This window comes from Athene cunicularia (assembly GCF_003259725.1).
Source record: "Athene cunicularia isolate RWA chromosome 8 unlocalized genomic scaffold, athCun1 chr8_part1, whole genome shotgun sequence".
In the NCBI taxonomy this organism is placed as follows: domain Eukaryota; kingdom Metazoa; phylum Chordata; class Aves; order Strigiformes; family Strigidae; genus Athene; species Athene cunicularia.
In genome coordinates this window covers 29,234,666-29,254,496 of record NW_020799109.1, presented here as the reverse complement: position 1 = coordinate 29,254,496, position 19,831 = coordinate 29,234,666, and the positions used below count along the sequence as shown (strand labels likewise).

At 43.0% G+C, this 19,831-nt stretch overlaps 1 protein-coding gene across 1 annotated transcript; it reads left to right on the top strand.

Moving 5' to 3' along the window:
• The first annotated feature begins 794 nt into the window (after positions 1 to 794).
• TMCO1 (transmembrane and coiled-coil domains 1) lies at positions 795 to 18,643 on the top strand. The gene is made up of 6 exons (XM_026853599.1): positions 795 to 970; positions 4,347 to 4,406; positions 7,940 to 7,986; positions 8,625 to 8,692; positions 12,908 to 13,052; positions 18,288 to 18,643. Exons 3-6 carry the CDS (start codon positions 7,984 to 7,986, stop codon positions 18,384 to 18,386), a joined length of 315 nt encoding a protein of 104 aa, XP_026709400.1. The 5' UTR covers positions 795 to 970; positions 4,347 to 4,406; positions 7,940 to 7,983; the 3' UTR covers positions 18,387 to 18,643.
• Positions 18,644 to 19,831: the final 1,188 nt, after the last annotated feature.

Genomic DNA, 19,831 nt, shown 5'->3' with positions numbered 1-19,831 from the left:
CAGCTTTTTAAGGATGGGTTGGACAGATACCTTTTGGGGCAGACAAAAGTAAGTCTGCTCCCTCTTCCTGGCACTGACCTATATCCCCAAATCCTCTTCATCCCAGAGCTGCAAGACGCTGTCTTTGGGCATTCAAGAGCAGGGAGAGTCCTGGGTAGAATATGAATTTTGCATTTTAGGAGCCTTATTTTGTTGCATTTAGGCTTAAATGCAGTTGCCTTTCACAGCACAAAACTGTGACCTCAGAAGCATCTACAGCATTTCCTTCTCAGCAGCTGGTGATCTCTGGGACTCGGCAGCACAGCCCTGTTGTCAAACCAAATCTTAAAAAAAAGCAGTTGTTCACAAACCACTGGTTCTGCACTTGTGGCAGCACTTGTTTTGATCATGTTTGAGTGCAAGGATTTAGACTTGACAATCTCTTGAGGTCTCTTCTATTTGCCTTTTCAAGATATGATACTATTAATGGGCAGGCCCTGGTACGAATGGGAAATATTCCTTAGGCCTTAATTAGGTGCTATGAAAATGCTAAACAAGGATTTTGTCATGATTTATTTCCTTAATCAACTCCTAGTTTTAAGGTGAGCAATGGCTGGTAAATATGAGCATGAAGGTACTGAATGAGTCCTACAAAACAGCAGTGCTCAGTAAGATAGCTGGTAACTTCTAAAGACATTTATTTTATAGGCACCATTGCTATATGGAACTTGAGAAGAGAGTTTGAATGAAAGTGATGGACATAGCTTTCTGGTGATTTGTGGTACCTTTAATGTGTTATAATGTGGATTTGTAGACAAGATGTGTATTTTTTGTGTATGTATTTGCTAATTTGTATCCCTGTTATTGCAAGAGGTCTTTACTTACCTAGTTACTTGCTGAGTATTTATTTCAGGTATAACTTGGGTCCTGGTATACCGAACAGACAAATACAAGAGATTAAAGGCTGAAGTGGAAAAACAGAGCAAGAAATGTAAGTACTTTTCAGATATTAGTGAATGGGTCTTGCTTCTCCTGTTACATCCTGCTTTAGCAGATGCCAAATTGAATGGCCTGGACTCTGAGACATTCCTGCTGCCTCTTCTGCTAAGGGAGAAAACTTTCTTCTTGAATGTCATGGGAGCCTAATTTTACAAGTTACATAAATCCATACTGAGAAGACATTTCTGTCCTTAATTCTTCTGCTGGAGGGAAGGCTAGTACAAAGACCTGTTGTGTTGTCTAAATTGCCCCTCCTCTTAATGGAGGACAGGAGGGAGTAAGAAGTCAGTACTGGCATCTTTCTCTTTCTGAATATGAGTAGCTGTTGTCCGTATACGTAGATTCCTTTAGATGCCTGAAATAAGTTCAGAGTTTCTGCTTTTCAAGGGCAGTGGAGAATTTGAGATGTGTAATAAGGAAGAACTAGGGTTGAGTAATGAATGCCATGAGAGAAAAGCAGTAAAGAGTGATGATTAAGGGTGGGGGATGACTAAAGACAAAGTCATGATAGAAAGGTCTGAGCTATCAAATTATACTAGTGTAAGCTAGAATCAAATAGAGTTGATTAGAGGAAAAAAAAGTCCCAAGTTACTTCCATAGAGAGGAGATCTGTGAGGCCTGGGGGCGGTTGAACAAAGGATGAGGAAGGAAGGGAAAGGGGAGCAGAGGGTGAGCAGACAGAAGATATGCATCGGATATTAAGAGGAATGATAAACAGGAGGGTCTGAGCATGGAGTGCTTCAGTAGAACTGTCTGTACTGGAAGCTAAGGAACAGGAGAAATTCAGCTGACCTTTCAAGCTCAGTTGTATACACCCTACACAAGTTGCAGCAGTAAGAGACAGCACAGCACACAACAACTGGGTCCAAACCTGAGCTGGTTTTACCTTAAAAATAAGTCACAGTTATGTCAGTTCTCTCAGTATGTGAGCAAACAATGTTACCTAAGCATGTTCTTTCCAGTCTAGCTTTTCCAGCCTTCTCCTGGGCAAAATAAACTGAAGAGCTGAAGTGTAGTCATGCTTGTGTCACAGCTCCTAAATTAGGGGCTTTGGTCATCACAGCAGTATCAAGTGGGGATTGCATCTCTGCCTGCCTCACTTCAATCCCAGTTGGTTGACAAAAAATGTGTAGGGTGGAATTAGCCCCAGAAGAGCAAGTTGGAGAAGTAGTTGAAACCCAGCTGAAAGTTTAGAGTCAGTGTTTGTAGTGTGTTTGTGCTGTGGAACTCCAAAAGCAGTTAGCACGGTTTAATCTCTGGGGCTTAATGATTGCTGTAAGAGTTTAGTGCTGTTTGTTTTTATAGCTCTCCTGATAGCTTGGCTATAATCTGTGAAGGGGAAGATGTGAGGTTCATGCATCTCAATTAGTTTCTAACTTTCCTTGTTTGATTCCTCATCCCTTACCAAAAAAAACCCAACAAAAAACAAAAACAAACAAAAAACCCAAAACTAAGGAATCGCTGAAAATTCAGCTTTGATTTTTGTTTTTGTTTGGTTTTCTCTTTCCTCCTGTGCTAAGGACAGCTGGCTGACCTGATGGCTTACAGACAACTTGCAAAGTAGACCACTTGAGCCACACCTTTCAACTGTTATCTAACACATCTGAAACAGGAAAAAACACATTTGAGATCTTTAAGCTCTCCCATGAGAGTCCTAGCAATCCTTAGGATTTGCAAAAACAAATGGACCAAGTAGTGTGTTGGAGCAGACATTGTTACTCACAGTCCCTAGTTTCATCTCTTCCTGTCCTCTCAATAGAGTCGCAGCTTTGTCCGAGACTGCTGCAGACGTTATATTAAGTGTTCCCAGGTAAACACAGTGGTAAATTTGCAAGGCTGAAGGCTGTCTCTAGAATTGCTGTTGTGTTGTCATGTATGTTTACAAGACTCTTGACAAGTTATTTGTTCTGCTTGAACCATAAGAGAATTAGGGCTGTAGAGTTCCTCTGGGACCTGGAGGAGCCCTCTTGTTAGGGCTGGGAGCAATAAGTGGGCCTGAAATCAAAGTGTTTTCCAGTTGAGTTTAGAGTTGGGGGACGTGGGGTTATGTGGACTACGGTAGGGATAGACTGATCAGGATCCCCTAGCTGGATTTGGCATAAAAAGGTTATGGAGAGAACATTCTGTGAGCGTTGGGTGTGTTGTGTCATCTGGCACCTCTCTCCAGCATTCCCGCTGAGCAGACTTCCCTGTTTTTCCCCTTGTGCTAGTCTGCCCATCAGAGATATGCTTGTTCTTTGGAAAAAAAACCCCACAACCTTATCATGGGAGAGGTGATATTTAGGTATCTTGTCTGTACTAGTGTAGTTTTTTTAGCAGTTGTGACTGACACACATCACATGCATTTCAGAAGGCAGTGCTACAAATCCTTGTGTGGCTTGGAAGTCTGGCTGACAGTTTCACCTGTGCTTTGAAATCAAGGCTGGAGGATCTGTGCTGAGTACTTTGTGTTGGATAAGTCCTAATGCTCAGGTCTCTAGGCTGGTTCAGTGAGCTAACAAGGAGCCAAGTCTGTTCCTTGGTAGAGTCAATATGGTACAGATACATAGAGTTCAGAGTAAAAAAGGGCTACTATCTGTTTGACCATAGCCATGCTTTATCATCCTCACTTCTTGTAGTAGTCTTGTTATAGGTCTTAAATTAAAACGTCTCTCTGAAAAAGTTCTTCTTGATGTCAGAAGAGCATTTGGAGATGAGCAGCCCATTTACTGTGTTGTAGGTTTACTATTGCTGGCTTTACGTTTGCCTTTTTGCTGTGGTGATAGTTGTTTGCAGATGCTTGGTGTCTGATTCGGGGTCTTAGTAACTTGGAGCTTAGGCTCCTGCTTTTAAACTATTGAAAATGCTTCAGTACTAATGAATTGAAGAATGGACAGACTGTGGCTGACTGTTTGGACAGCATTTCCCCTGAGAATGTCTGCCTGTGAAGAAGTGATGTATGAGAACACAAGCTTTCCTGTATTCTGCTTCCCACTGCAGATAATCAGGAGCAGAGCTTGCCACAAAGCTCTTTTCATTACACTTGCTGAATCAAAAGTACTGTCTAGTACTAATGACAAATCAGCAAGGGTCATTTGTGCCAAAATTGTCCCCAGACTGCTCAGTTAACAATGTAATGGGCTCTTGACAGAGTTTAAAATTAACCCATTAAATATTCTGATATCCAGGGGTTTGAATTTTTTAAAATTGTTTGATGGAGTCAGCCTTAGTGGTTTATAACTTGTTGATTGTGAATTATTTTCTTAGTCATGCCTTACCTTCCTTTTGTGCCTCTGTTCTCTGAAAGAATAAAATGTTTTGGTGTGTGGAAAAGGAGTGGTAGTATCCCTCTGCAGATATAATGGAACTTCTTTCTTTTCACTTGACAGTGGAAAAGAAGAAGGAAACGATAACTGAATCCGCAGGCCGACAGCAGAAAAAGAAAATAGGTAAGACTGGGAAAGGAGTATGGTGCCCCAAGAATAGGGGAGAAAATGAGAAACTTATGGGACTGATTATCCTTTCCTTCCTTTCAAAACCCTTTAAAGGGGTACTAGAGCTGATTCTTGGCATGATGACTGGAATAGGAGCACTTTTGCCTTACTCTTCAAAGACAGGCGACGTCTAGCCTCCTGATGGTTTTAGTCAAATGCAGAGAAGGGCAGCATCACTGAGAAAAGCAACACTTATTGCTGAGCTGGTTGCCTTTTCAATTTGAGCCTTTATCTGTGACTGTTATTGACTTCTGTTGTCAAAGCTCTTTGCTGCAGTGCACTGTCAGCTTGCAATAGCTATTTGACTATGATTGTGATTCTTTTGGATCTTTCTTTTTCTCTTATTTGAACACTTCCAAGCTGAAAGTGTTTGCCTTTTAACTGTAACTACACTTAGATTTCTTTCAAGTTTGATAATTTTGCTCAATTTTAGGCAGTGATTTATTTTTCCATTCTTCATTGTCACTGAGCTTAAGTCTTTCTGAGTAAAGGTAACTCTAAGTACTGAACTATGCAAGAACAACATGGTAGATCTTTAATGGATGTGCTTTAAAAAGTTCTGTTATCTGCAGGACTCTAAAGTAAAATGTGCAGCAAAGTTCAGTTAAATTATTACAGAAGTTGTGGCAGGAACACATCTGAGAGCTCCTGGGAGTTGGTTTCCTCATTCCTCTGTAACACCAGGTAGCTGGATTAGTCATTTGATCTGTACAAAGCTTCAGAATAATTATAAACAGATCTTCAAACAGTTCTTCCTAGGTATAAAACCTGTTATCGTTAGACTTCTCAAGGGACAGGAGCCAAAATTCTTCCTCTTTTGCATTTTCAGTTCTTACTTTTGAATAATCCCTGCATACTACTTGGTGGATAAGGCAATTTATTAATTTTACATGCTCGTTACATATAGTCGCTTCTGAACGTGGGGCAATGACATTTTCACATGGCACCATCCAAGCTATGTTCCTAGCAGAGAATATTTTACTTGTGCTTGGACTAAACTAATAAACAGTAGAATCTGAGGAATTCAGATTCTCCACCAATTTTTTTATATACTGAAATAATCTTGTTTTGCAAATGAAAAACAAAGCACAAAGGGACTAAGAACAGAACTTAGGAAATGACCACTGATGTTGTTTGCTGTCATACTTGCTGGTCAAGCCTAAGATACCGAGACTGATTTCTTTTTTTATTTTTTTTTTTTTCCCCTCTACAAGTGCCACATAACTTCAGTGTCTCATTTGTTTTCAGACGAAGCTGAATTCTTAGTGTTTCTGAAAAATCGGGCCCTAAATGTCAAGTTTGACATTCAGAAAATGACTCGGAGCGTTAACAGCTTTTGAAATCTCTGATCCTTGTAACTTACTGCATGTCAAATCATTCTGCAAGATGTAGCATTGTTGTAACAGCAAATTTATTTGTGCTGGAAGTCCTTTAAATTCTACCATTCTAGTTTAAAATAAATAAATAAATAAATAAAAGAGCTGAGACTTTACAGATAAGTCACAGGCGTGGTACAGACCTGCCTCAGTTGCCATCTGTTCTGTGCACAGAATAAGGCAGGAGGTGTGTGTACACTATTACTTGGTTACACAAGGGATGAATCATGCACAAGGAGGTAGGGTGAAAGTTTGGAAGGCTTAATTTGGTGTTTCTTACTTGTCAAACTTTGTATTTTTAAGTGTAAAGTGAACCAACTTCAGTCATGCTATGTTTAAATCACCTTTCACACTGCTGGAAGACACCTTTAAGATTGCAGTGCAGCCTTCAATCATTTCATCTTAAGAAGTGTGTTTGTTAGCTTAAACTTTGCTACTGCTTTCTGTGTCCATGTGCCCCTAGAAGAAAAGACGATGACACTCCCAGTAGTCCATGTGAGTGCTGAGTAGACTGCAAAAGAAACAAACAAAATGCAACAATGCTTGCAAATAATACTAGTGCTGTATCCCTGTATCCTTGTGGTTTGTGTTCCGATGAGCAGAATAAGATGATTTTAGACACTAGGGTGCTGCTTGTTGATCCAGTCCTCTTTCTCTGTGAATCTATGCAGCAGTATAGCAAAGTGCTTAAAACCTGCTTATGTAAGATGGGCAGGAATAGACCATTTATGTAAGGTGGTGTGACACCCGGAGTCTGTTTGGTTTGAATTTGTAGAAATAGGTGAGAACCAGCTCAGGTGTATTGAGGGATCAGGGCTGTGTTCTTTGTCGCTATGTAACCTTTAGCCCATCAAAATAGATGGTCAGTTATGTAGCAGAGGAAAAAAACAAGTACTTGTGCCAAATGCGATTCCTAAAGAGCTGGCCTGTGGTTGCTGAAATGTCCCGGAACAAAGCTCTCCACCTGGGTCAGGAAGCAGGTGCCTGGAAAATTCCTGCCAGAGGGGACGGTTTGTAGTTAGAAGCAATTGAAAATAGCAATGAGTATTCTAAGAAATTGGACAGGGGTGTTGCTATTGCTTTTCATAACACTTGAGAGTCCCTGTATTTAGCAGGGGCTTGAAAGATACTTGTTGAGATTCTATGCCATGGGCCTCTTCTATTGAAACTTCAGCAGGGATCCACCAGTCAATGCGCATGCTGGACAGCCCTTCTGCATCCCCACCCTCCCCTTATTCACACTGTTCTTTGGCTACGTCTTCATTGTCCACATCCTTACTTGAACTAGGTGTTGCTTCCAAGCTCTAGCTGCTCCTCTGGATCCTCAGTCTGAGAGGAGTACAGTGGACAAGGAATGATGGGGACATGGGACAAGAAAGGTGACAGGTGGTGGATAATGCTTGAGGCCAGAGCAGCCCTCCAGTGAGGGGCATGGAAAATGCCTTCCCAGAAAACTGGGCATCTTTTAAGTTTGTGATGACTTAAGGACAGACTAAATTTCCCAAAGTATTCTCCACAAAGCATAGTATTACATGTATTACTGAAATTGAGGTAGAAAACATCTTTCCTCTTTGGAGAATCTTTTAGGTGTGGCAAGGGTCCAAAATTCATTACTAAAACCAGTAGGATGTTAGCCTTGGTGAGGTGCAGCAGTGTGTACAGTTCTGGGAGTCCCTTCAGACACCTCCAAAATGAAATCCTTATATAATGTATTTGTAATGGTGATCCTGGTGTGCAGCAAATTGATACTGCTGTCTTTCTGAAGTGTGATATAGAGGCACTGTCTTTGTTTTCTGGCAGCATTGGTCATGCTACTGTGTTAGTTGGTTGAGTTAGCAAATTTGACATTCTGTGCATTTCTTTCAAAAGTGCTGAATGTGTGATTCTAGCCTCCTCCTCTTTTGTGCCTGCTTTGCTGCATGTGGCTGTGATGGAGGAGCAGTTGGCTACGTACAGTTTTTCATTTTATACTGTCTGGCTGGAGAGCTGGAGTTGGTTTTGGAAGTGTTATTTGTTTGGAGAGCAAAGAAGGTTAAGTCTTCCTGGAAATGAAAACACTGGTTTCTAGGTTGGTATAAGTGATTATAACTGTTGTTGGTTTTGTCTTTCCAGAGAGACAAGAAGAGAAACTGAAGAATAACAACAGGGACTTGTCAATGGTAAGAAAATTAAAACCGGTTCCTGATTGCTAAAGATTTTGGTCAGTTTTCTGACAGAAAGACTTTGATCAGTTGGCAGACATAGTGGCTTTTCCTCCTGACGGGTCTTTCTGCATGATCTCTAATTAGAGATTTTAGTATGAGCCACAGAGTTCTCCAGCAGTTACTGCCTCATCTCATGCCCAACCTTAGTTATTTTCATCTTTATAAGCCTCCATGATGTTTTCAAAGTAGAACTAACTTTTCTGACTTCCTCTTGTAAGTTCTGTCATCATAATGGTCCCCTTATGATTGGTTGGTTTCTGCTTAAGGAAGAAAAAACTGGTTGACTCCTGCTTAAGGGAGAAAACCAACCTGTGGAAGGTAACAGGACAGTTCTTGAGCACTTTTTTTTTTTTTTCCCCCTTGAAGCATCTCTTCACATCAGTGGTCCGCACTGTGACTGCCTTTGTTCCTAGTTGTTGACCAAACTTTTCTTTGGGAGTTCTCTGCTCATTTCTACAATCCCTCTGGCCTTCTGGGTCATCTTTTTCCTTCTAGATTTCAGTGATGCTGTAAAAAGCTTGTTCTTAAGGGTGTGAGCCCATGATCCCTCAGTGTAGGCCTGTTTTGATTATCTCTGACCTTTCTGCTTGCAGGTTCGGATGAAATCCATGTTTGCCATTGGCTTCTGCTTCACTGCCTTGATGGGAATGTTTAACTCCATGTAAGTATCAACTTTGTGGATCTTTCTTAAATTTTCATGGTGAATATATTCTGCACCTTCCCTCTATCACTTGAATTGTTACTGTGTGTAGGGGGGGATGGGCTACCAAAACCCCCTGCCATACACACACAAACTCAACACATGGTGACGAGTCTCTCCAAGAACCATAATTAATCTGCATAAAAGGGATTGATATTTCATATGAAGATGCAGTTGTTTGGTCACCACACGCATATTCTGCTCAAGAGGGACCACCACGTGCTGAATGCCATCGGACTGAACAAATTGCATTTAATCTGGTAACAGATTAAATAACTCTAACATCCTTTTTGCTTGAGAACGTCTTGATCAAGGCAGGTTTGGTAGATGTCAGGCAAGCAGCTAGTCTTCAGCTTATTTGGCTTTGCTGTAATAGTGTGACCAAATAATGCTCTTGCAGTCGAAACTGGGTCAGCTCCCTTGCACTTAGAAATGAGCTATAATTGCAGTTTGTTGTTGCCCTACTTAAGGTAATCAGAGTCAAGATATTAACAGGTCCAAGCATGGGCACTAATCTTCTTTTGCTTTAAAAATGACCTGGGATAGGTCTAGGTTGGGTTTTTTTTAAAAAAACAAAAAATAAACAAAAAAAACCCACAAAAACCAGACCGAAAAAGCCCTAACTGGTTTGCATGGTTATAGACAGCTTTGTTTCATATATCCAAACTGTGACTTTTTAATAACTTGATTTAGTCTTGAAATGTGAACTTCCCATTGGCTGTTAAAGCTGAAGATGACACAAGTATGGTTAGTATAACCTTCAGGAGGCTGTTTAATATCTGGGCAACGTACTTGTCCTACAAACAGGAATTTATGTTCTGGGACATCAAAACCTTTGGCCTCTCTGCTGACAGTCTGCAGGATACAGTCAGTTATTTTACTGAAGATCTGTGGGTGGATAAATTGCAAACAGGGGGGTAACATAATAACAGAAATGCTACTGTGTGGACTCCTTATGTATTTAGCTTAGTCAGACTTCAGCATCTAGCATTCTCTGGAATGCTGTGAAACTGAGCAGAGGGGCACAGTACTACAGGACTCTAAAATTTGGATACAGTCTTGAGTCACTGATGTCTCATTTCACTGCAGCCCTGAGCAGGGATGGTAGTGCATCGTGAGTCATGTGCCCAGCAACACAGCATCTGTCAGGCATTTTTAGTGCTGCACCAGAGGCCTTCAAGTGCTTGCCTAGTGGTTTGAGTGCAGTACAAACACCACCACCTCTGCCTCTGAAACAAACTGAAAAACTAAAAAAAAAAATCTCCCCACTTTACTAGAGTGGGAAGAGTCAGTTCAGAGTATGCTATAAGTTCATCAAGAGCTTCAGGAAGGAATTGATTTTGGTTAAATCCTGTGTGGCTCCTCCCTCCATAGATATTAACCTAAAAAAAACCCCAAATTAGTTAATTGGTTTCTTCTCCTTTAAGGCCACCAAGGTTACTTGTCTTGTTCCTCTTTAGAGGATTCCTGCCCACAGAGACCATGCTACAAGACAGAGTTGACATGAAGCTTTTGGGCGTATCTTTCCTTTAGAGGGATCCTGAACGTGAAACACAGGAGTATCCAGACAGCTCAGTAATAGTTTGAAGTGAAATAGTTTTCTTGCTAATAGTGGAGGCTGTTGAATTAAAATCTAAAGTTTTGGGTGTCTGGCCTTTGGGGCTAGGTAGTTAAATTTTTGCTCCTGGTCTCAGTACAAGGTAGCTAGTGCATTTGTATCTGAATGGCAGCTTTTGTGGGTTGTATCTATGTTTGAAGCTGATAGAATGGTTTGATGGAACTGGTTCTCGCTTAGGCACTGTCATTCTCTTGACATAGCATAAAGAACAGCTGCTTGTCTCCGGAGGAGAATAATTTGTTCTGAATTCAGGAGGCTCTTAGACTCCCTCTGGGAAGCTGCTACTGCCAGGTCATCCATGGAGGCACTGTAGGTGTGGTATGAAAAGGGTGACTGACACCTGCAATGGCTGTGGCCTCATTTGCTTGCTTTTCCTGTTCTTGAATGAGTTCATTGCTCTGGGGAGATAAAAAAGAGTGGGAATTGCATGGAAGTAGCATGATGTGTCACCCTTTGGACAAGTACTATGCAGAGGCTCTTGCTCTGTGGCTGGGTACCTCACCTTTGCCAAGCACCAGCTTGGCCAAAAATGGAGATTATTGTGATGACTGCCTGTTGTGGTTTAACCCCAGCAGGCAACTCAGCCACTTGCTCACTCCCCTCCAGTGGGATGGGGAAGAGAATCAGAAGGCTAAAAGTGAGAAAACTCATATGAGTTTATATCAAGACAGTTTAATAGGTAAAGCGAAAGCCACTCACGCAAGCAAAGCAAAACAAGGAATTCATCCCCCTCTTCCCATGGGCAGGCAGGTGCTCAGCCAGGTCTAGGAAAGCCAGGTACCATCATGTGTAACAGTGACTTGGGAAGACAAACACTGTCACTCTGAATGTCCCCCTGTCCCCCCCTTCCTCCTCCTTCCCCCAGCTGTATACACTGAGCATGATGCTGTATTGTGTGGGATATCCCTGAGGTCAGTTGGGGTCAGCTGTCCCAGCTCTGTCCCCTCCTGACTTCTTGTGCACCCGCAGCCTGCTCGCTGGTGGGGTGGTGAGAGGCAGAAAAGGCCTCTGCTCTGTGTAAGCACTGCTCAGCAATAACAAAACCATCCCTGTGTTACCAACACTGTTTCCAGCACAAATCCAACATGCAGCCCCATACTAGCTACTATGAAGAAAATGAACTCTACCCCAGCTAAAACCAGTACACTGGCACTCTCTCTTACTAGAGTGTCGGTACTAATGGGGCAGCAGGGTGTACGATGCTGGAAGGATATTTAAGTGTCAAGAAGGCTGGTTTGAACCTGAAGAGCAGAATGCTGTGTTGAAGATGAGCAACTGAATGAATGTGGCTTAAAAGGTGTGCTAGAGCAGTGAGATCCATAGTGGTGGTGGCCTCTAAGCAGATGGGATTTCTCCTGGGAGAGAATTCAGCTTCTGTGTGTCTAAATTTTCTCTTGTCAGAAACTTTTTAATACAATCACTTCTCAGTCTTGCTCCAAGTTGTGCATTTCAGTACCCTTTCATGATATCTGTGAAAAGCTGTTGGAATTAAAAGCAGATACCTCGGAGTGCTACTGCTGAAGTACTTGTCATTCCCACAGCAGGAATAACGCAAAATTTTAAGCCACTGGGGGATGTTACAGGGAGATAAACATCCGTTCCTAGCTCTTTTGCCAAACTGCCTGTGAGATGTAAACAAAGTTGGCGTGTGTTTGAGCTGTAGCTGTGTGAACGCATCTCCACAGGAAAGAACGCTCATTTAGGATCTCTTGAAACAAGAAACACCTGTTAGAAAATCAGTGCATGCAGAGAAAATAACATCCAAATATACACATGCTGATGAGGCATCATACACTCTTACTTCAAAAGATTGGGTTGACTGTCTGGGTTGGGAGAAATTTTTGCAAACTGGCCAGAATTCACACTCTGCCTGATGCCCTGGAATGTGGACCTGGAGGAGTTCCAGGAGCAGGACAGCCTGCTTGGAATACGTGGTATCATCGTGGCTCTGCACTGCCTTTGTCTTCAGAGCTAACGCAGAGAAGACTGTTGGTATTAAAAAGCTTTCTGTTGGTGGCTTTCTTAGGCATCCTCCTTGTGCTGAGAAGTATAGCTGCTCTAGGAAAGGAAGAAGTATGGCTTAAAAGCAAACAGACCATTTTCTTGCAGTAACTGCAGTAGAGCAGGGCAATAGTCATCCATCCTTTATTTAAGTGCTGACTGTGTTCTGGGAGGTGATTTGCTAAATTTGAATAAATAAAATTTAAATAAAATTCACCTGTAAACTGCAAAATGCCAACCAAGATTTTTATGAACCAACAGCTTCTCCAGCTGATCACTTAAATCACTATGAAACACTTTGACAGTGGCAAAACTCTTACTGAGGGCAGTCTCCTTGCTCTGTGGATGGTTGGGTGTGGAGGGCTTTGGGAGAGACGTGTATTTAGCCTTCTTGGTGTAGTGTATGTAGAGGTGGGCTGGAGAAGGCAGTGTGCCTTTTTAGCCTTTCATGTGGTCTTATCTGCTGTGGTGGTCTGTTGAAGATGCTCCATTGTTCTTTCTATAGCCAGAGACTCCTTTACTGTCCCCCATTGTGATCCAGTGCTTTCTTTTTCTAGATTTGATGGCCGAGTGGTGGCAAAGCTTCCATTTATACCCCTCTCGTATATCCAAGGTCTCTCCCACCGCAACCTTCTGGGTGAAGATTACACTGACTGCTCCTTCATCTTCCTCTACATTCTCTGCACAATGTCTATCAGACAGGTGAGAGTACATTGTGGTGTCTCTGGCAAAGCACATCTCCATCCATGAAGGGGAGTCTATTACTGCCGTCCAGTCTGATCTGTTTATGGTTTCTGTGTTTGATTCAATTCCTGTGCTTCATATTCAAAGCGATTTGAGGATGGGATCATAAAAACCAGCCGCTATCCTCGACTGGTGGGGAAGACTTGACTGGAGACTTGCAGCAGGGCATTAGGACAGAGTTGGCAGAAATGGGTTCCTTCCTTGTGTGTGTGTCTGATAACTTGCCATGTCAAGAGATTGTCTCCGTTAGAAACCAATCTAAGTACTGCTTCTTAGTAAGCATTACTTTTACAGTGCTATGAGAAAAAAGAATTGTACCACCTTCAGGGGGAACTTGCTTTGTGGCTTGAGGTTCTATAAAGGTTCAATCAGTCCATAAATTTGCTGAAATGGTGAGGAAAGAGTTAAACCTGTTCTTTTGGGTTTGTCCTTCGTGTTTTTGCTGACTGATTTTTTTTCAGAGTCTTAAGAACTTTACCTTTGGTGTGGAGTCTCTCCCAGTGTTAGGGTGTGACATAGAAAGGGAGTCTGGTATAAGCCAAGAGTAGGCTACATGTAGTTCCCCAGAACAGCTGATTAGTCCCATCCTTTGGAAAGAGAAGCATCAGTGAAGATAAGGGAAGTGCCTGTTCAGGAAGGTTTGTTAGCTGCTTAAGTGGCAGAATGGTTGGTGAGGACAAGTGGGCCTTCTCAATGCAACCAGAAGCCTACTTTGCCAAATTTCCCCAAAGAGTGCTGGGGATAAGTTAATAAACTCTGGGGGCTGGATGAAACTAGCTGCAAATTATCTGCTTTTCAGTATTTATATTTCCTTTTTCTTTAATTCACTTCCTGAATTCTTGCTGCTTTTCTCCTTGACTGACATGCTGCTTTTCCTCAGGGGATACCAAAGGACTTAGAAAGACTTAAAGCAGATAAGCAAAGGGAAGTGGTGTATTATGCCAGCTGCTGTCAGAAGTTTGGATGAGCATGATGGAGCAGCTTAATAATAGAGTTCCTTTAGTCACAAAGTGCATGCTAGTGAATTGAATTCTCCATCGCTCTCTGTACTGGGTGCTTGTGTTGAAATGGATCTGTGTCTGGTCCTATGTGAAAGCAGATAATGAATCGTAGAACAATTTATGTTGAAAGGGTCACCTGGAGATTGTCTGGCCCACCTCCTCACTCCAAGCAGGGCCAGCTTCAGAGTACCAAAGGCCAGGGGCTTCCTCATTCTGTTTGCTGCAAGACAAACCTTGTTTCACTTCCCAGTAGCTGGAGCAGTGTTTGCTGCTGTGAAATAAATGAGACCTTGTTAGCAATTAGGATCATTTTCCTGAATTCCCTGGGATGCTATGGTCTGATGCTGTTCCTTCAGGCAATCTTGTCTGGTGCTGCTCTCTGTTACTCACCTGTTATATGGGACTTCCTTTCTTTCCAATGTCACAGATGAAACTAAATAGCACCATCAGCAAGATTTTTCTGCACCCATTGGGTTGATTGGGGAACTCCCTTTCTGAAAAATCCCCCATGGACTTTTTTGGTCGAAAAATATAATTCCTGTGGTTAGTTCTAGTCCTGGGCATTTCCTGATATTTCCTATTGTGAAATCAGTACACATGAACTGAGTGGTGGTCCAGTCTGGTTCTGGGCAGAAATGCTGAACTGTTTGCAGTAGGTTGGGCTTTTAAAAGAAATTTTGGAAAAAAAAAATGCATCTGTGCTTGAGAGTTCACGCTGATGGCCCTGTGGAGGATGGGTGTTGCTTTACTGCTTTGGAGAAGGGTGGTTTTGCTCCGAAGTATTAGACTGCAGTCTTCATAGTGCTGCGTTATCTACATGATCATACCTGTCATTCTCCAGCTGTTAAGCAGCTCAGTTTCTTTCCTCCTTGCTACCTGAAGGGAAGGGCAGAGACCAGCCCCATTAGTTTGTGCAGAAGCTAGGAACTGAAGCTGTGATTGCTGGCATCCTGCTCTTGGCTTTATTAGTATTTGTAAAAATGTAGGTGATAACAGCATTGGGAAAAGGACTTTGAAGGGCTGTGACAGGCTAGGGGAAAGGGGAAGAAAGTAATTAAGGGCCTAAAATGGTGCCAAAGACTTGCTTTTAGTGCTTTCCATGACCTTGGAATGAAAGCTTTGTGATCCTTTGTGTTTCACTGTGTGTAAAGGGGGAAATCTCGCCAGGCCAGCTTCAAAACAGCTGTTAGGCCAAGGGGGAAGAACTGCTGTGGGAGCTAGTGTCTGGCTTGCTGCTGCTGACACAAGAGGAGTGGTGATATACTTAAAGTCAGGGAACAGGTTGTGAACAAGCTAAGGAGGCCATGCATCTCTCAGCCTTCCCTTAAATCCTGGAGCTGCCTGTGAAGGGATCAAAGACAGGGAAGAGACATCCCTGTGGAGCTCAGAAGTAGACGAACTCTTGTGTGTGTGAAAAGTGTGACCTGGAGGGAAATGCAGGGGAGTAAGTGAGGGTGGGGACACGAACTGGACAGTTACTAAACTGACATTAGTGGGATGGGCAGTAGTAGCATTAGGCAGTCTCTTCACGTGGTCCTCAGGCATGTGGGGGTGATAAACTCTTCAAACACTGACTGGGAAGCTTGCTGTCTGTGACCTGGCCAGCATCTCCCAAAATAGTCAGCTCACAGTGAGTAACTTCCTTTGCACTGTTCCCAGCTCTCCCTGGCACGTAAATCCTGTCCCCTAGTTCCTTCTGCCTTCCTGTTTGGAGAGAGGAGGGTTGCTGGGAGAGGCCTTCCAGGGGTCCTTGAGTGGTTGGGTCTCAGCTGGGAAAGTCTGCTGCTGGGCTGGGCGGGAGGTGTAATGTCAGGATTACATCCTCCATCCCCACTCCTGTTTCTGAGCTCTCAGCCTTCACCTGTGCTGTTTGTGAAGGGGAATATGCTGCTCTTCCTCAGGTGTTTGCTGGTCTTCACTTCCTTTTCACACACACCTCAACTGTAGATTAGGCTGCTTCTCTCTGAAATGTGTTCCCAGGGGGAATGGGAGCCAGCAGTTATCCCTACTGCCAGGAGTCCACTTCCCTGCACAGCCTGACTTTGGGGCAGGGAGCCACTTGTTGCCTTGTCTTTGAGGCCCCTTTTGGGTTTGAAGACAAAAGCAGAAGCAGCTCCTGTCCTTGCAGTCATTTGAGGAAACTTCAGAAGAGCTCAGATGAGGAATTTGTATCTTTAAGTCTTGCAGTCTTCCCTCCCTGCTCCTGGAGGTGATGGTCTTGTTTGTGTTGGAAGTAATCTCTGCAGACTTCTTTGTGCAACGTGGCCCACAGCAGACAGGACAGGCTTCTGCTGGACCTTGCCTTAGCTGTGGTGTTTCCAGCTGTGTGGACTTCAGGATTGCTAACCAGCAAAATTTGTTTTGCAGCTAAGCGCAGGAGTCTAAGCTGCGGTCCATGGCAAGGTGGGGACTACTGTGGAAGGATAATGTTGGAGAGTGACTGTAGTCTTGAATCCACATACACACAAGCTGTCATCTCTCTTCCCCTTGGAACTGTTCAAGCAGATGGAGTAAACTTTAGCGCCGCAGGTCTCCTTTCTTGATACTTAAAGGAACAGGGAGGAGGCAGTGCACATATCTTTGCTTTCATGGATGCTCTGCTAGGATCTACTCTGCTCTACGGGTGAGCCAGTATAAAGCTGGTAGGATCCTGGTCCTGACTGCTGCTGACTCTGCAGCACCCTCTGGTGTTGCTGAATCTGTCCCTTTGCTACTTTTGTTTTCTCCTTTCTGTTCATCTCTTGATTAAAGAAGCTCTGAGGAAGGAAACACATGAAGAACTCTCCCACAGTGAAATGCTCTCTTACATATTCAGTTGTTGAATATCATCAACCAGTGGCTGATTTATGTAGGCCATGGATTAAACCTGATGTAATTCCTTTTCAAGTGTTCCCCTCTACTTTCATGCTTGTGTGGGGGCTGAAACCTTCCTTTGCATAGTCTCCACCTGGAATGACTACTGATTTTTTTTTTTTTTTTTTTTTTTTTTTAATTTAGCTACTGTGGAATTATGAAGCTCAATGTGCCTTTTGTTTTTTTTTGTTCTCCTTCCATGATCAAAACATTCAAGAACTATGACCTTGCTATCTAACCTATCCTGACAGTTATTTGGAGAGGAAACTCAGGTTCAAAATGAATCCTTCTTCCTCCTCTTGTTGTCTTGATAGCCAGGACTCAGCTGGTGACATGAGGAGGCTACAGTTGTTTCTCTTGCATCAGATGTCCCTGTTTTGCCAGCACTGCATGAGCAGCATCTTGAGCTGTAGTTATTTACAGTGAAGGATGAAACTGAAAGAACTGCTACATCTTTGTAGTTTGCACTGTTGCAATATTTAAAAGGAATTTCACAAAAACCAAGAAAAACATCATATTTAAATATTCTGCTCTGAGTTTTTAGCTAATGCCTGGCTCTGCTACTTAATTCTTTCCTTGTTTGTTGTTTTCCACTGAAACACCCTGCTCAGATACAGATGAGGTCATCCCAATAGTCAGTTTTCGGGTTTTGCTATATATGTCCTCTTATACTGCATGTCTCCACCGAACCATTGTTCTGTCTGCATCACTAGCATTCATGTTAATTCTGTGCCTAAGCTCCTGACTTTAACTTGGCACACACTCTAGTTGCCATGTTGCTGACCCAAATTCCGTGTGCATTAGGAGAGAGCCTTCCTCGCCAGCTTGCAGACCCTCAGGCTCTGATGGCCACCATCAACAGTGGTTTCTGGAACTTGTGAAAACTGAGGGCTGCTTTGGTTCTGTCTATGAACAGATGTTAGGAACCTGCTCCTGTGTTGCACTGCAGTTAAATTGTAGGTTTTAAACCAACCTGTGTGCAAAGACATTGAGGTACCTGCCATCTGACTGTGTGGTGTTGTAGCTGGCAGTAGAGAAGAACTCTTGACCAAAATGTGGATTTAATAATCAGAAGACATTTGCTGAGGTGGGGAAGAGTGGCCCAGCAATAATTGTAGCTGTTGTGGATGGTTGTCTGGCTCTGTGCTAAGCTTTTTTGAATGCATAGGGCTAGAGGTCCAATACATAGTAGCTGGATTGGTAAGGCTGTGTGGGTGAGAACCTGAATCTGTTGAAACTAGTAGGAAGGTTGTACTTGTAAGCAGGGTTGGGATTTCTTACTCTGTCTCCTTTTGTCACTGGTCTGACACTGTCCTGCTCTTCTGTTCTTTTTTTGCAGAACATTCAGAAGATGCTCGGTCTTGCTCCTTCCCGAGCTGCCACCAAGCAAGCAGGGGGCTTCCTTGGCCCGCCACCTCAGGCAGGGAAGTTCTCCTAAAGCACAGTGACAGCCTTCATGGAAGGTCTGACGAGTGCACAAGACTGCCTTTGGGAGGTAACAAGCTGGGATTCTGCACCAGGCTTCACATGTCCAAGAGTAGCCTATGCAGTATTGGCCACAGTCTTGGAAACATTTTCCATTTGGAGTATTCTACCAGCAGTTGTTTGCTCATCAGACCAAGAAAGTTCTCAGAAGATAACTTGACCTTTTGTTTCTGGTGTTTCTGAGAAATAAATGGCATGGGCATGTGTTTATTTAGGCGTCTCTTAATTGTGCTGTAAGACAAGTAAAAACATGTTCATATAGTGCAGTTGATGTAGTTTACAGTGTAGGAATCAACTTGGATAGCAAGAATGAGATCTGCAAAGCAGACAATTTTGAACATTCAGAATGGTCATGCTGTGAAGTGACTCTCGTGTCTTAGCCATACTGGCCACAGTCCTGTGGGGTAGGGAGCTGGGCAAGTAGGTGTGCTTAGTTCTCCCTTTGCAAACATTGCAGCCTGGAAGGTTTTTTTCACTGGCTCGGGTGACTGCAGGCACTGGAACCAGCCCCTGTGCCAGGCTGCTCTTGGAGGATACACGTGTTTCTGGATGTACTGTCAGCCTCTGTCTTCCTGGCAGAGTACAGCCCCACAGAGATTTTTGTGGCATTATACAGCTTCTGTAAAAATTGCTTGTTTAGGCAGAATCTGCTCAATTAGAGAAACAAACCTGGCCTTTAAACTTGAGTAAATTGTTAAATTACGTCAGTACCATCCTCTGCTACTGAACCCTTTATTGCCTGAGTGGTTATGACAGCAGCACTTTTGTTCATGCTCCTTAGTTTACTGCTAAACAGACTGATGATCGATATCCATTTTAAAAGGCTTTCTTCTTAGGCCAGGGAGCTCTCTAGATTGACTTGTGCTTCACCAAATAACTATCTGGATCAGTCCTGTTGGCTGGAACCTGCTCACCTTGTTTAAAAGGGCTGAATAAGTCGTCCTGCCACTATCAAGTTAAGCTGGCAGTTTTCCTGAAGCAGGCAGGGCCTCTCAGAGCTGTTGATTTCTTGCTTCTGTGACCAGAGCTTTATCATGCAGTACCTTTTACAGGGAGTTTTTCACTATATGTACGGCAAGGGAATAAATCTGAAACACCTTATGGCAGCGTGAAACACATGCAATACCTTATTAAATACTAAATATTGGATTAATTCTCACTAATAAGTATGGGGCACTTTTACAGGATTATTTAAAGATAAATCATGATTGGGGAACATTTATTCAATGCTCTACCTCTCAAAAAATGAGTATTTGGCAGGTAACAGAAAGCATCCAGTGTATACTGATGCCACCTGGCTCTAAAGCTGCATTTCTTTACTTACTGTTATATCTAGTGTAACTACAACCTTCCCTAGGGAGCATCCCCTGTTGTGTGATTCCTGTTTCCCTTGTGTAG